This window comes from Haplochromis burtoni, unplaced genomic scaffold, assembly GCF_018398535.1.
Source record: "Haplochromis burtoni strain Fernald_Lab_line unplaced genomic scaffold, NCSU_Asbu1 Contig_566, whole genome shotgun sequence".
In the NCBI taxonomy this organism is placed as follows: Eukaryota; Metazoa; Chordata; class Actinopteri; order Cichliformes; family Cichlidae; genus Haplochromis; species Haplochromis burtoni.
Window position 1 is genome coordinate 279,085 of NW_024582927.1, and position 17,518 is coordinate 296,602.

Genomic DNA, 17,518 nt, shown 5'->3' on the forward strand with positions numbered 1-17,518 from the left:
GTGTGTGTGTGTGTGTCCCTTCTTATCCATGTGTCCACTATTTCAGCCTTGTGTGAGAATGTAAGAGCTCTTGATCCTCATCAGCTGCTTCTCTCAGTCTGTCAGGTTGTCCCAGAGCATCAGCCAACAAGAAAAGAGCCAAGTTCCCTGGAGATGAGTATATCACTGCAAAGTTCAGAGCCAGTGATGGTAAGAAACCGTGATGTTTCCTCTCTGCTCAAAATTATGCCTGTGTTACATTTGTTTTTGCTCCTATACTTCCCAATGAGAGTTACATTTTATTTATATAGCACTAAAGCAAAACAACAGTTGCCCCAAGGTACTTTATATTGTAAAACCACTATTATAACAGAGAGAAAACCCCAACAATCAGATTACAATCAGATAGTTTAAATGCTGAGTGTAATCCAAATAACAGGCTACCAAAGCAGGACTATTAGGTGTCTTCACATTCATTTTGCTAATAGTGAATTTCTGATCTTGTTCAGTGCTGGACAATGATGAAGATATCAAGCAGCTCAATAAGGAAATCAACGAGCTGAATGAGTCCAACTCAGAGATGGAGGCCGACATGATAAACCTGCACACTCAGGTGAGTGCAGCTTTTCAGTCACTGCACAGCCAGCAGGACCCCATGTTCTATTCCAGATATTGCCATGTGACATTACACCCACATATGGTGTATTGGTCAGTCTTCCTACGCAGCTACCAACACTGGTAAAACATTCAACTCCATAACAACCAAGGAAACATCATAATTTATACAGTCCAAGTTCTTAAAAAGTTGAGCCACCGTGTAAAACATTAAAAAATTGTGAATCTCTGCAAATTTTACAGACCCGAACACAGAAAGCATATCAGATGTTTAAGCTGAGACATTTTACTATGTAAAGGCTGGAAAAGCAATTATTACTAAAAAAAAAAAAAAAAAAAGAACAGCTGCAGGAACATTTTGCACTTAATTTGAATAGTTGGCCACAGGTTGGTAGCATGACTGTGTGTAATCAGAGCATCTTAGAGACAGAGTGTCACCTTGTGCAAAAATCTGTTTTCAATTATGAAACAATTCCAGAATAATGTTCCTCTGTGTAAAATTGCAAATCTTTCAATATGTCATCTATATGTGAAAGACTCTTACCCACACAGCATTCTGTAACTGTTTGGTTAGTTTTTATTTAACGTTTCTGGCACACATAATGCTTTCCGTTCGCCCAGGTGTTACCACAGTACTGTGTCCGGAGCTCTGAACAAGCCGAACAGAAGTGTGATGAATTGGTACAAACTGTACGGAGTGGAGAATACTGTCTTTTCCTTGGATTCTGCAGACAAGGGAATCTGCCAGTACCCCTTGGTTAAATCCAGTGTCATGAAAAATAACACTGGCCTGCCTAAGCAGTCCAGGAGCTCGTCGACCCAGGACATGGGGTAGGCATCAAGCCATGACACTTTGTTCCCCTTGCAGTAATAGACACAGAACCGTATAGACCCATCTTTCTTCACAACCAGAACTATGGGCCTACAACAAGCACTGTGCAACTGTTCTGTCACTCCCATTTTCAGCATTTCAGCCAATTCTTTCTGAACAATTTGTCGCTTATGTTCAGGCAACCTGTAGGGCTGTAAATGCACCATCACGCCAGGCTGTGTTTCAAAATGGTGCTCTATGAGAGTCATACAGCTAGGCAGCAGGGAGAACAATCTGCAAAACACTGTTGCAATGCTGCAACATCCATTTTCTGGGACTATGTGAGATGGTTATCACAATGGAGGGAGGCGGGAATGGTGGAATTTGGTACCTCCAGCTCCAACTCATCTCTCTCTTCTACCAGGCTCACCAAAGAATCAGTTTCAGCCTCTCTTCACGCTTTAAGGAGGTTGAGGTGACAAGTTTGAGTGGCACCTCCCCTGTTCGACCGTATCACTTTATAGTCAATGTCCCCCACTCGCCGTGTGACCATGAAGGGTCCTTGCCACTTGGCGAGTAATTTCAAGCGAGAAGAAGGAAGCAAAACAAGCACTTTATCTCCAGGTGAAAATTTGCCAAAGTCTAGCCTGTCTGTTGTACTGGCACTGCTGCCGCTCCTGGGCCTGGTGCAAATTCTCTCAAAATGATCACGCCAAAGTATGCAGCTTTGCTCACAAGTCCAGGACATACTGAATGTCGTTTTTATAATAATAATAATAATAAAAATGGATTGGATTTTTAGCGGGACTCAGACCTTCCTCCCAGTTTTATTTGATTAGGTTGAGCAGCCCTGTAGCTTCCTGCAGAACAGTAACTCGAAGGGAGAAAATTCCATGGAGGCCTACAATCAACAGAGGGTCTAACCAGCGATCCCAACTATGTTCATTCTCATGAATGAACTTACAAATCATGGATTTTACAGACTGAAATGACCTAAAAAAGCAGCACCTGCACCACTCTCTTTGCAGTGCGCAGTGGCACTACTTCTGGGTATCACGTTGCATAAACCACTAGAACTAAGACAAAGTGATAACTGCATCCAGTGAAATGGCCAGATCCATGCCAACAAGCTCAAACGGGACCTCCATTTATGGCAGTGGACGCAAAGACACTCCTCTGTGCGAGTGTCACAACTCACTCAATAAAGACTTGACTCCTTACGAGGATGCTGTATGTCCCTCAGGGACCGGGGAGGGTGCCGGAGCCCCAGTGATGCGGAACACCTGTCACACCTCAGTCAGCAGACACTCCCACTTCAGGTGTCCTGGCTGCACTCACTCCCAGCACTCCTGTCCTGGCGCCCGTGCCATGGCTCAGAAACAGTGCCATTCACTTCAGGACTCTCGGGGACAGAAAAAAATTTTTTTTTCCCCCAGTACTCAGTGCCAGCTATGACGCCGTTTAAAATGCAGAAGGTTGCAGGGCCCTCCCATGGCTCGCTCATCCAATTATTTTCAACTCCTGTCACAAAGTCAAAGAAGAAGTGCAGACCACCCTAATTCATCACCTTGCTACCAAGTGATTTCTTACAGTATGTTTATCTGTTCTGTGCCAATCCTTGTCACAGTTTTTACTTGTATACTAATCCCACTATGCATTTTGATGTCTTTAAAGCATAATCAAGCAAACAAGCGACAGAATGCTTTGGAGACCTTAACTTTTATCAAAATACAGTTTTGCTAATGTCCACTACACTGCCAACCTTGAAATCTTGACAAGGCTTTGTTTGTTTGTTTTTAATGAATCCATGCAGAATTCACTTATATGACCGTTGGGAAAACAATGGAATGTCTTGCCTTATCAAGACCTTGTCAAGACTTTTTCCGAGAGGTACATTTACCAAAGCCTGCGTTGTTACTTCTGTCCTATTTTGGTTTATGAGTAATGTTGGTGAATGAGCTGAATACTACACTAGTTCACTCTGTTGTGTATATGGGTGTCCAGGTATTTGTATTCCTCCACCACATCACATTGGAGCATAGAGTGTGTTATACTTTTGTCACGATAATACACACTGTAGCCGATTTGTATCTACAGGTATCAGAAAGAAGCCACAACCAAGGTACGTGGATTATTTCTTTTTATAACTTCAGGACATTACAGGTCTGCTAGTTATGTGACATACAATGCTGTTATGTCACACCCTCTGGTATTAAGTTCTAAATTCATGTAAGACTTCCAGAGTACTCTGATAACACTGAGAAGGGCATCTCCAGTTTAATAGTAAATGTTACATGGACTGATTCTTACATAGCGCTTTACTCAAAGCGCTTTATACAACATGACACATTCACCCATTCACACCCATTTACACAAGCATGCTTACTAACTACCATTCACACACATTCTCGCTCCGATGAATGCAATTTTAATTAGAGCAACTTGGGGTTGATATCTTGCCCAAGGATATTTGGCGTGCAGAGTAAGGGGAGCCAGGGATCAAAACACCAACCTTCCGATCAGCAGATGGCCTGCTCTCCCTCCTGAGCTACAGCCACCCCATTTTCTGTTCTTTAAATTACTTATTGACATCATAGTTCAGAAAACGTCCAAACAAACACATGGCATCTCTAAATTCAAACTTTTTTGTTTAGTTAACATGTGAGTACATATATATATATACATAAAGGTCTAATTCCAAACTGCATATCAGGTTTTTACACATGCATGTTGAAAGGGCAAAAATATTCTTGAGGCGCTGTTAATAATATTATTAAAATTGAGGGTTATTATACAGTGGCATTACTTTAAATGGAGCAAAACTGTATTTTGATAAAAGTTAAGATCACCAGAGCATTCTGTCGTTTGTTTGCTTGATTATGCTTTAAAGACATCAAAATGCATAGTGGGATTAGTATACAAGTAAAAACTGTGACAAGGATTGGCACAGAACAGATAAACATAAGCAGTCACTTAGCAGGTGATGAATTTGTGTTGTCTGCACTACTTCTTCTTTGATTGGGTGACAGGAGTTGAAAATAATTGGATGAGAGAACCATGGGGAGGTCCTTGCATAATTTCAAGAAAACTGCATTTCAAACGCTGTCACAGCTCACACTGAGCACCAGAAAAATGTCTTTGAACACCGCTTTTCCCGGCACCCACAAAACAGGCATTCGCAAGAATGACTTCCAGACTCGCCGGTCTATGGCAGCGGACCCAGTTTCACTGTCTGTAAACACATTTCCATCCATTCAACCAACAAAGAAGCTATGAATATGCTGTGAATAACATATGGGTTTATGCCAGTCATTACATTCTGTTTTCATTTCTATTTTACAAGCATCCCAGTAGTTTTGGAATTGGGTTTGTAGTTGTCGAGCTGTTGGTGGTGCTACTTCAAGAATGTGTTGCATCCTTCTCTGCTTTAGATTTCTTCTATGGAGAAGAACCTGAAGAGCATGGAGGAGGAGAATAAACAGATAGAAGAAAGGAATGAGGCCTTGTTCCTGGAGCTATCTGGCCTTAGTCAGGCTTTGATCCGGAGCCTAGCCAACATCAGCCTGCCTACCATGGTAAGCATTACTGCTTTTTAAGAAAAGAGACCTGAGCATCTTCCTCATTTCAGCAGCTTTAAACATTTCACTTGAAATTCAACTTGGGTTCAACCCCTTGAAGACTGTAGTCTGAAAAGATTTATAGAGTAAGATCAAATAGCCTTTCTTTCATTTTTTCCAAATTAGCATTTTTACCCAAATCAAATGTTTGTCAGTAAGCAACCCTGTGCGATGAATGTTTTTTACAGCATAGCTTCATAGTACAACAGAACAGTCAGCCTAAAGCAGCTGATAACTTAAACCCCATGCAAGTGTCTCTCTCAAAGAAAACTAATGATAGCATACATTTAAGAGATAAAACATGTGAGTAGTATTGTGTACTAGCACTGTTTTGGGTGTTACACCTTTTTATTCTCTTGACGTGCGTGTCTTTAGCAGGAGCCAATATCAGAGCAGAACTTTGACAGCTATGTGGACACCCTGACCCACATGTTTACCAACAAAGACTGCTACCAGAACCCCGAGAACCGGGCTCTGCTAGAGTCCATCAATCAGGCAGTAAAGGGCATCGAGGTGTAAGAGAAACTGGAGGATGACAAGTGGCAGGGCATCACGGTGACGCCACCAATCTTTTTTTTCCAAACCCTTTAGATACTCTGTGTCATGAGTTTTTCTCATTGGAGTTTTGTCCTCTGTTCTTTGCATTTGTTTCCTGTTTGCATGTTGCTTTATAAAGGTGTGAGCGTGAACAGATGTGTGGATGTAAAGCGTGTCAAGGCACACTGAAAGCAAACTGTTGCCATAAGCAACGGCACCTCAAGGTATACACAGACAGGCACAGAGAGAACAGAACAAAGGAGTGCAGTATCCCGCCTGAGCTGAGCAGATTCTTAGTTAGTGAACATTTCCCATCTCCACTCAGTAATGTTGATAGTATTCTATATGAGCATAGTGATGTTGCACTTCCAGGACTAGTTTGTAGATTCATTGTTACTATTGCTGTGTATCTATTTAAGTCGACTGCAAATGTTGGTTTAATAACTTATTTATTCATGTCTGCGGTAATATTTTTATGTTGACTATTTATTATTCATTATTGATTTTATTTTATTTCAAAGTGCTACCTGAGAAGATTTTAACCGGAAACTAAGAGAAGGGAGTCATTTCCTCTGCACCGCTTAACAAAGAGGAAATATTTTAAGATATCAACTATGAATTGTTTTATATATCTTATTATTTATTTAAAACACTGGGATCTTTTTAAGTGCAAATATTTTGTAACAGAAAGTTTTTTAATAATTTTCTAAAAAATCTTTTGTGCTTCTGTTTATATGAGTTTTCTTTTTTCCACAAGCTATTTTGAGTACATTGCAATACACTGGGAAAATTGAGCTGCACATATTTCAGTATTTATCTGGTAATGATGAACAAAGTGATGGTGAATATTTATTTTGTACTGTCTATGTGTTAATGATGGCTGTGTATGGATTAGTCTTTATGTTTGCTCTTGAAATAAAGGTCAACCCAAAATGAATATGGACTGGACTGAGTGTATGCTTCCAGGTCTTTTAGCAGTAAAACAGTCTTTTACTGCTAAAACCTCTTAAAGGTTCTGGAAAACCACAATCAGTGTTAGAACTGACTGTGTGGTCAAGGTTTTGTGTAATTCTAGTATATGTCTGTGAAGGTTCTCAGTCATCCAAGTCATTGTACTCTAAGGAACTTTGAAAGAAAAGCGTCTGGACTTTTTACTTGCTTGAAGATGTTTCAGCTCTCATCCAAGAAGCTTCTTCAGTTCTAAGGTCAAATGGTGGAGTCTCAGATTTAAGCTCTATGGGAGTGTACCCCAAGAGGGACATGGACCCCCTATTGATCCTCTATAGCGAAGAACGCTCAGACCTCTACATTGGAGAGGCCAAACATCCATTTCATAAATGCATGACACAACATAGAAGAGCCACCTTGATGGGACAAGACTTGGCAGTCCATCTGCATCTAAAGGACAAAGGCCACTCTTTCAAGAATGCCAATGTTCATATTTTGGACAGAGAAAACAGGTGGTGTGAAAGAAGCCATCTATGTCCACTGTGAACAACCACCTTTGAAGAGGGGGCAGCTTACAACACAGTTTGCCATCTATCTCTCGTCTGATTAGGTAGAGGATCAATAAGGGGGTCCATGAGCCTCTTGGGGACACTCCCATAGGGCTTAAATCTGGGACTCTCCACCATTTGACCCTAGAACTGAAGAAGCTTCTTGGACGAGAGGTGAAACGTCTTCAAGCAACTTAAAAGTCCAGACACTTTTCTTTCCAAGCTCCTTGACTAATTCTAGTATACTTCCAATATTCTCTTGTATTCAGTTCAGTTTATTTTTATTCATACATTATCACTTCACAACAACCGTCACCTCAAGGTGCTTTATACTATATACAATATAAGAGAGATACCCCAACAATCGGAAAAACTTCCATGAGCAGCACTTTGTAACAATGGGAAGGAATAACTGTTTTCTGTTGTTGTTTTATTTGAACATGAACAGACTTTCTGCAGAACCAGACTCAAAGAGGGGCAGCCTGTCACTACTTTGGTGGGTTAAGAGAAAAACAAATGGAAAGAGATGCAAGACCAAAACACAAGGGGAGAGAGGAGACAAACATTAATGACGTGTGGCAGTGACATATATAACCATCAGGATTAAATAGAGGTGAAAGGAGAAGAAATGTTCAGCGCAACAAGGAAAGTCCACCACAGTGCCTGTGCATAACCAAGTGACTTTCAAAGTAGCGAGGGTTTCAGCCAAAACCAAACTGGGAGCCTGGTAGCTGAAGGTTCTGCCTCACATTCTACTTTTAGAAATTTGAGGAAGCAAGTGCTCTGTCGGGGTAATACAGTACTAAAAGGTCTTTAAGATATCAGGTTTCATCATATCCTACGAAAGAAGGACTTTAAATTTTATTCTAGATACAAAAACCTGACCCCATGCGATCACAAGCTAGTGGTCCCAATCCTCAGGTAAATTGCATCAGGAACACTATCTGGAATAAAATCCAAATCAAACATACAGTTCCATCTGATATAAATTTTATTTATATAGCACCAAATCACAACAACAGTTGCCTTGCGGTGCTTCATATTGTAAGATAGAGACCTTACAATAACAATACTAGAGAAAACAATCAAACGGCCCCCTGTAAGAAAGCACTTGTCAACAGTGCGATGAAAAAACTCCCCTTTAAACAGGAAAAAAACTTTTAGAGAACCAGGCTCAGGGAGGGGCAACCATTTGCTGTGACTGGTAGGGAGTGCAGGACGGAAGACAGGACAAAGACACACACTGAAAGAGAGCCAGAGATTAATAATAACTAATAATTCAATGCAGAGTGGTGTACAAAGACATGGTGAGTGAAGAAGAAACACTCAGTACATGATGGGAAACCCCAGCAGCCACAGCACAATTACGGGAGGATTCAGGGTCACCTACTGTAGCCTTAACTACATGCTATAGTCTGTTTCATTAGATATAATGCTTCCAGGTCTTTGACTTTGAAAGATGCCTTGAATAAGTGTCCAGGATTGTGTGGATAATGTGCATAGCAAAGAAAACATATGCACTGTTCTCTCATAACATTTCTAATAACACTACCTTAGGGGCCATGTACAGTGCAGAAAGTACATTATACAGATCCCAGCACAGAACGGTGTAGAAACCCATCACCAACTCTGGAGTATGAAGCAGACTCCTTGGTTATCCTTTAGCTACTGAAATGTGTGTATAGCTGTTTATACTGGTACAGTCTGACTGATTTATCAGTTTCTGTGCCTACAATTTATTTTAACGCGAAAAAAAAAAATACAAAAATGAATACAAATTCTGTCTCATATCACCAATCAGCTCTGACACTTCAAGGCACAGGGTCCCATTTCATGCTGGCAGCAGATCCTTAGGGTGCAGTTGGTTGCATCCGGTCTCTGGCTTGTTCCGGCATATCCTGTGGATACCCTGAAATCATTGTGTTCTTCCAGCCAGTCCTGTGCTGCTCCTGCCACGTGGCAGGTGCAGTATTTTAACACAGTCCCCATTGCTGGTAAAAACTCTGAAAGTTATCAAGGATTCAAATTTTAACAGCACATAACGTTCACTTTATTTGTTCTTGGTAATTAACTGTAACTACAAACTAGAACTCAACGGAATCATAAAATGAGTCAAAAAAACAAACTGGTGATACAATGTCATTTACTCATTTTAATGGTTAAAAAAATACTTCTTTGCGCAGAGACAACAGTAATTCCCCGTTAACTGACAAACGGGACCAAAAAAAATGATGGTCACCAAATGATAACAGGTGGAGCAAGATAAGATGAGGTAAATGTTTTTGAGGAGAAAAAAAAAGGCACAATTTACAATCAATCATGCCCCAATGCACAATAATAATAATGATAATAATAATAATAATTAATAATAATAATAATAATAATAACAACAACAATAACAACAATAATAATCAGTACAGCTCAAACAAAAACAGGAAATCTGCAACAATACAGACCAGTCATATTTTACAAGGCAAATGTTGACCATCTGGCTTCTCCTGTGTTCTCTACCATACTTAGGTTTCTGGCAACACTCTGAAAGCTGCGGCCCTGCTGCTCACACTATACAAACAGCAGTTCTACAGTGCACTGAAACTTCAGCATACTATCTGACCACCAGACATGACACACAGAGTTTGGAGGGCCCGATGCAATCATCATGGCAGAAGGCACCACAGCCTTGGCACATGATCATGGCTTTGAGGCGGCACGAGCACTTGAGTGCCACTTCCTCTGCCGTACTGTCAGTAAAGGCCTGAATGCTGAGGGTAGTCTGGCTGGGACCCAAGCGGGGGTGCAGCTGCAGCACACTGTCTGCCATGCTCCGGGAGAAACTGCTGTTGTCCATCACTGAAACATTGGCTGTGTAGCTTACCCCTCCAACTCCTCCACCCTGCTTGGGGAGCTTCCCATAAAGATGGAAGGGAAGGGAGGGAGCGGAGGGTGAGGGAGAACAGGAAGAAGAGGGAGAGCCAGAGGAGTAGGGAGCTTTGCTGTGATCTTTCTTTGCCATCCTGGCCAAAGTAAACTCCATGTTGATGAGTCCTTCTATTGCCCCGCCGCTTAGATAGCCATCGACAGAGTTCCCAGGTTCCTTTTTGGGTACACTGAGTGAGGATTTGGCAATAGCTTGACAAGAGGGTCGTGCACCAACTTCGTTCTTTACAGTAGGTGCAGGAGACGGGGGTTGTTGCAGAGAGTGAGGAAGCTGAGATTGTGGGGGACGCCAGTTAATCTTAATACAAGGTATCACCTCTGTTGGGCAGGGGTCTGCGTGAGGAGGAGAGGGTCCATTGCACATGGTCCGATGGGCTGACTGAGGCCTGTCTGGAGTGGCTCCCTGGGAAGGCTGCTGACCATGAGACTCTTTGATAACTGCAGACTCCACAGCAGACCCAGGCATGAGGTCTTGCTTACCTCTGGAGGACAATAAACCGCTGGAGGAGGGTGGCAGAGGGGTGATGACTGGAACAGCTCCAGGGGCCTGGGAGGACTGATACTGCGGTACAGCTGGGGCTTCCATCAGACAGGAAACTGGGCGGGATGTTGGGGACTTATGGATCTGGACTGGAGTAGTCAGCTCTGGGCTTGAAGATTTGGCTGAAACCTCAGGCCTGTTACGAGTCCCTGGGGTTCTTGCTGCTGGTGGCCTGGGCAGGGTTCCTGGTAATCTGCTAATCTCCAGTCTGTTGGCAGAGTGTAAGGGTAGAACTTTTTCCAGAGGCAGGCTGCCCTGAAGTAACTGAGTGACCAAAGGGTTGTTGGCCTCCACACTGGACACAAGTCTGACTGAACTGGCCAGTCTTTTGGAGGCAGATGCAGCATTTGAGTGAGTGGCAGGAGACTTTAAAGCTCCACGACACTCCTCTTCAGAGCTCAGTCTGGAGTCTCTACAGTCATCTCCAGACTCAGTTTTAACAACAGTTGTGTCCCTTAGCCCTTGTGGCAGGGGTGCAGACAGAGCATTAGAGTCTTGTGAATGGATACGGCTGTGTTGTGGCTGAGTCATGCTGCTGGGGAAGCAAGGCTGAATGACGGTCTGGCCGTGGCGGCTAGTCATGTGGGTCTGGATGACCAGTTGTTGTTTCTGAGGAGGGCTACAAATCACCAGCTGGCCATTTCTCTGAGTGTTCAATTGAGGACACCATTCGTGGCCAGGCTGCTGCTCTTCCTCCTGGCTTTCATTCTCACAGTCTGAAGCGGTTTCTGTTGAGTCGCTATATGTGCCAGCCTCATCTTTCTCAGCACTAGAGGAATCCACATGTTGGGGTGAAGATCCATCTGATCGCTGTCTCTCAGTGGCTGTACGGGAGAATGCCTCCTGGGGGTCAACATGGTGAGAACCATGCTGGATAACACTACCCAATCCAGCCTCCTTCCCTTGCTCCTGGTCCTTGGCATGACAAGAACTGGCCAGCGTCTGAATAACATCCACACCCTGAGCCCCAAACCTCGGAAGGGAATCTGGGATAGAGGTTTGTGCTAATGAAGGTTTGTCACAACCAACAGTTGCGCTCTCTGTAGGGGCACTGCCACCAGTTTCAACTACCTGGCTTTCTCTGGCAGACTGCATTGCTGGTGACTCAGACACATCAGGCTCTGAAGAAAGTGAGGCAGCCCCATCTGTGAGTCCGTTGGAGGAGCTCTGGATACTAGCTGTGGTTGCTTCAATTAACTCTCCATCTGCCCCCCCAACTGGTTCTGCTTGCTGAGGACTTGGCGTCTGTGGGGGCTCCAAGGACATGGAGGTTGAGGTAGTGGACAATGAAGGGGAAGGCTCAGATGTAGGCTCTACATTAAGAAGCTGTAGTTGTGTTCCAGACGAATTAGTGCCTGAAGACGATCCCTGCTCTTCCATCCCACTACTTCCCCTTGTTTCATTTCCATTTTCACTTTCTTCTTCTCCACCTCCTCCTCCTCCTCCGGGCTCGATAGGTCCTGGATGCTCTCGCGATCGTCTTCCATTGCTGCTATCCGGTAGCCCAGCACCAGGCCGCAGCCTGACCCTGGCCTGGCTTGTCCCGTCGGCAGAGGCTGCAACAGCAGCAGCGGCCTCGCGCTGGGCACGGGCTTGTTGTGCACGGGCTTTGATGTCCGCCAATGTGCGCGCACCCCCTGTCCCCGACCGGCGCGAGCCTTCGCCGGGCGGCACGATCCGGGGACAGATCTGGTAGGTGGGGTGCCCTTTGACCCAGGGAGGTTTGATTCTGGACAGTTGAATCTGAGAAACAAACACAGGGACAGCAAGTCAAAATTTATCTGATAACAAGCAGCTATCCATTCATCTATACAGACTACTTGTCTTTGTGCACCAAGAACTGTGTGTGACAGAAAGTAATCCTGGACCTTTCTGGATTATTTCACTAACACTTACCCGGATAGGTGGCACCTTGGGTTCTTCTGTTGTCGGCTGCGGCTTTTCTGAACACACACTGTCAATTGTGGTACGAAAGGACTGACGGTCGTCAAGCCGTGGCCTCTTTTCGGGGAAGCTAGAAAAGGCTTCAGTCTCATCTGGCCTTCTCTTCTGTTCTTTCAGCTGGGTGCTGGGCAGAGGGGTGGCAGCTGGACTAACAGATGGGCTGCTCTCACGGCTGCTGGTGGCAGTTCCTCCTGTGATGGAGGTGATCACAGAAGCGGTATCGTCCAGGGGATCTGCAGCAACTGCAGCACTTGAGGAGGCTGAGGAGGATGAAGAAGAGTCCAGGACTCCAACAAATGTCCCCTGTCTATCAGAAGGTGAAGATGGTGAAGAAACAGGTGAAGAGGCAGATGAAGAAGAGGAGGACGAGGACGAGGATGGAGAAGTGGTGGAAGCCAACACAGGTGCACTCTCTTCGGGGAGCAAGCGAGCAGCGACTTCATGCTCTTCATTAGCGCTGGTTGAAGCTGGGCTGGGGCTGGGGCTGGGAGTTGGAACAGGTGTGGGGGGTGGCAATGTGACTGGCTCTGGAATGGGAGAAGGCTTTGGCTCTGTAAAACCACTCTCATCTGGGAGCTCCACCCCACAGTCGGTCTGCAGCACTACCTCTCCCTGAACCACTGTGTTTTCGGACATGGGAGAGCCAACAGAAACTGCTGAAATATCCACAGCTGCATTGGCCTCAGCTGCTTCTGCAGACTGCAGGGATGGAGTGGTCTTGCAGATGGTTCTGCGAGCCCTCCGGCGCAGGTCAGCTCGCGTACGTCTCCTCATCCTACCATCTCGCCTCCGCCGACCTACGCTGCGTCTTTTGGGGGCACCGGTTGCCACCACAGTCACATCACTGTCTAGCACACTAGCTGCAACTTCGCTGGCTTCACTCATGGTAAGCTTTAGTGACTCTTCTTGTGTTAGGCCAGACCTACAAGTACACAGCAACACAATTTAGCACTCAGTGAATACCAGACTGAACATGACATGTAAGCTATTGTAGGCTGATGTCTCAATTACATGTAACAGTATGGGCAGAAATATAAACATTTTCAGTTAAAAGGATACTACATGTCTAGCAATAATACTGAAACGTGAACAATACATTAAATTTAGATGAAATGATTTGGCTCTTACTTTTGCCCATGATACTCTTCAAAAAACTTCTCCTTCCACACCTCTACCTTCTTCTCTTTCTCCATTTCCTGTCGGAAACGCACTTGCATCTCATGGGTGAACTCACCTAAACAGATCAAACACATGTCAAGGATTTAGCATTTTTAGTCAAAAAGGTGTTAGTAGTCATAGGAATGCTTCAGAAAATCTCAACTTTTTTTTTTTAAAACCATAAACCTCAATAGACCTATTCACTAAAGTCATGCTTGAGGGAATTTTTATGCACATAAAATGGCCTCAATTAGTGAAAAGTGATTTGCAGATTTTCACGGGCATTTAAATACCGTATAAACTGCTAGGTAGTTTAATTTTCTATCTCTAATTTTGTATATTCACACGGTGGGGGAAATAATGATCTGATCCCCCGCTGAATTTGTAAGTTTGCTCATGTCTGTAGAAATGAACAGTCTCTAATTTTTATGGTAGTTTCATTTAAATGGAGAGAGACAGAATATGAACCAAACACCAACTGATTTGCATGCCTTCAGTGAAATAAGAAAGTGTGTGAATGTTAGATCCAAAATGCTCAGGCACAGAAAAAGTATTTTATGAACGGGTGAATGAGGTATGTTGTATAAAGCAATTTCAGTGCTCAGGTACAGTAAGGAGAAAAAAAAAGTACTATATGAAGAGTCAATCCATGTACAGTTCTCATCCCAGGGCAACTGATGGCCATTTTGTACTTTTTCCATTTCCAAATAATCTCATCAACAGTTGCCACCTTCTCACCAAGCCTTCTGATGATCTTATAGTCCATTCCAGCCATGTGCAGGTTTACAGTCTTGTCCCTGACATCCTTTGACAGCTTTTTGGTCTTGGCCATGGTGGTGGAGAAGTTTGGAATGGAGGAAATTTATATACATCATGAGTTGTGATCGGGAGTATCTGTAATTGAGCATACCCCCAATCTGTGTGAACCAGAATTCTGGCTGGGGTTGTAGGTAAAATTGTAGTCAAATACTTCTTTCAATCAGTGACATGCAAATCAGTTTCTAACTTATATATAATGTTCTCTTTCTGGATTTTTGATTCATATTGTGTCTCTCTCGATTACAGCTTCCATATAAATCAAGAACTTTTCATTTCTTTGTAGGAGAGCAAACTTCTAAATTTATTTGAAAGCTTTATTGACTGAATTTGTAAGGGTCAACATGTGCACAGGCGGTTTGATAATAGACTTGTGCTGGCTTTGACGAGTACGAGTATGACTGTAATTACAGTACTAAACACTAGGGCTGGGCCATATCATACCATTCACGGTAATACCGGTATAATTTTGGGCAACGATAGAAAAATGAAATATCGCAATAGAATATGGGTAAAATGCGCATGCGCAGTGCCTTTGTTTTCATACGCACATGTCGGAAAAAGCATGGCGGCGAAAGCAGATCGTTGAATGAAACAGATGAACCAGAATTGGTTTGTAAAAATGCTGCAACTTCAGTGGTGTGGAACTGGTTTGGCTTTCGTCCGTCAGATACACAACAAAGCACTATTTTTGGTAGAGCATGCTAGCGGGCCATCGTTATTACCATGTTTTTTGGAAAATACGGCACATTTAAAATCAATCCTTTCATTTTTCTGAAAATCGACAGTGCCCCTTATAATCCCGTGTGCCTTATGTATGAACTCTGGTTGTGTTTACTGACCTCGAAATGATTTTATGTACACGGCACTTGAAAATCTGTCAAATGTTTTAGTACGACTTTGCTAAGCTACGAAGCCGCACCGCTTGATGGATTGTCGGAGCATTAGGGCTATCGTAGTCAGGAGCCTGGCGGAGTGATCCGTACTGTGCTTCAACATAATATTACCGTATTGTGTGTGTATAACCTCTTTTTAAGTTTTGTGGATATTATGCATGGTTATGCTGAGGATATGTTGGCCAATTTCCACTGGAAATGCCTTTTGGTTAAACTGAGCAAGGAATTTGCATTTGCACTGTTAAATTTTTATATAACTTTAATTCACATAAAACACCTGCTTATTTAAGTGAAAATACATTGATGTTTGTTTGGTTTTTTTCCACTAATAAAGTTGTGGAGTTGTAAAGTATTTTGTCTAGTGTCAGTTATATCGTTATCGCAAATTTTCAAATGTATATCGTGATAAATATTTTTGGTCATATCGCCCTGCTCTACTAAACACCATTGAAAAAGAAAAATGTTTCCTTCACTCCACCTAGGTTCATGATCTTTGTGCTGTCGTTTTTGAGCTTGCTGTGTCAGAAGAGATGCTGCACCACAAATTGCAACTATGATAAAATCATCTTCAGTGCTATAAACCTTTTTCATTCAGATAAATAGATGCTGCTTGGGTTAAAAACGTTTTGCATGATTTCCTAAATACATTTTTACAGTCTGAAAACTATATTGAAATAAATTCATTGAAGATCTTTTATCCTGTTCTCACAGTCACTAAGAAGTCTCTTTTTATTTCATACTAAATTGAAGAAGAAACTACGTGTGAGTGAGGATTCCTTTTAGACAGGAAGTTGTGGAATTGCAATAGGTGGAAACACGGCCACTGGAGCAAACAGCAGATGGCCAAACAACTTGCCTAACAATCTTGTTTTACTGGCTCTGGGGCATTGGGCCATTGATTATGTCAAACCCTATTGAAGAACAGTGATGAAGTCAGTAAAGCATGGCAATCTGTCTATGAATGACCAGAAACTTACCATCACCCAGCCTCTCTTTCCAGCTCTGGGAGGCGTGGGTAAAAAATTCATTGTTAAGAGCTGAACTGCTCAGTCTGGCCATGCCATCAGGTCCAATCTACAACCAGAGACAAAATGACGTGAGACAACAAGTCAAGTGATGAGTACATAGTTGAGTGTTTGGTGCCCTAAGTACAACACTAAAAACGTTTAAGTACACATATAAAATAACTGTAGAAGGAATTTAAAATTTCATTACTCCATTCATACAATCCCAACAGGGCACTTAGATCATCCAACCATAGGCTCCTAGCACAACCTAGGACTCGAATGAAGTCGAGAGGCGATCGGGCCTTTGCATCCGTGGCACCCAGACTCTGGAATAACCTCCCCGTTCATATTCGCACTGCCGAGTCTATCCAGCCTTTTAAATTACGTCTTAAAACTTTTTTTTTTTTTACTTTGGCTTTTGATTCTGTCTAGTTGGCTGTTTTAGCTTGTTGCGTTGTTACCTATTGTTTGTTGTCCTCTTCTATTGTTTGTTTTAACTGTCTCATGTTTTTATTGACTGTGAAGCACTATGGTCAACACTGTTGTTTTAATATGTGCTATATAAATAAATTTTGATTTGATTTTGATTTTAAAATTTCATTATTCCAAGAATACAAAAAGTCTGTAGCAGAGCAGGCACACCGCTGCGCACTACTGAAATTACTGCTGTACATCAAAAATCTACAAGCTCAAAACTCTCTTTTTTTCTTCCTCCCTGCAGTAAGTGTTAAAAATATCAGTTTAATTCGTTTCTCATTTGCCCTGTGCTAGATATTGGCACATATAATATTACAGTAAACATAAACTGGAATAAAGAATAGAAAGACCGCTTACTTGTCGGTCCACCTCAGGCAGCAGCTGCAGCAGCTGCTGTTGTGAGTGTACCGGGAAAGCTAAGAATGTCCGCGTATTGATGAGAGCTCTGATGTTGGTGTTGACCAGGATGGAGCCTGGCGTTTCAAAGTCTACATCCACCCCTCCCCGACTCCGCTTCATGGGACCTATTCATGACAAACCCCCCAGAAAACTTTTAACTCAAGATGATGTAGACAGATGCTGTAGTTCAGCTGCAAAGCAACAAAGTCATGCAGTGCTCATAAACACCTTTCTTAGTACAAGCTTCCAGGTACCAGCCCTGGGCCCTATTTCAGGAAGCCGGTTTAG

The 17,518-nt window shown here is 43.0% G+C and overlaps 2 protein-coding genes across 2 annotated transcripts in view; one reads left to right on the forward strand and one right to left on the reverse strand.

The window, feature by feature from the left end:
• Positions 1–6,502, forward strand: part of LOC102313346 (myelin transcription factor 1) — a gene marked incomplete at its 5' end in the record, with an annotated part of 43,513 nt that extends 37,011 nt beyond the window's left edge. The window contains 4 exon segments of the mRNA XM_014329459.2: positions 98–189; positions 489–592; positions 4,837–4,980; positions 5,398–6,502. Of these exon segments, the coding sequence (XP_014184945.1) occupies positions 98–189; positions 489–592; positions 4,837–4,980; positions 5,398–5,541 (484 nt within the window).
• A 2,685-nt stretch (positions 6,503–9,187) lies between these two features.
• On the reverse strand, positions 9,188–17,355 carry asxl1 (ASXL transcriptional regulator 1; the record flags this gene model as incomplete). The annotated part of the gene is given in 5 exon segments (XM_005948017.3): positions 9,188–12,276; positions 12,430–13,399; positions 13,606–13,711; positions 16,325–16,421; positions 17,189–17,355. Coding segments are annotated over 5 exon segments (3,956 nt in total), but the record flags the coding sequence as incomplete, so codon positions are not given.
• Positions 17,356–17,518: the final 163 nt, after the last annotated feature.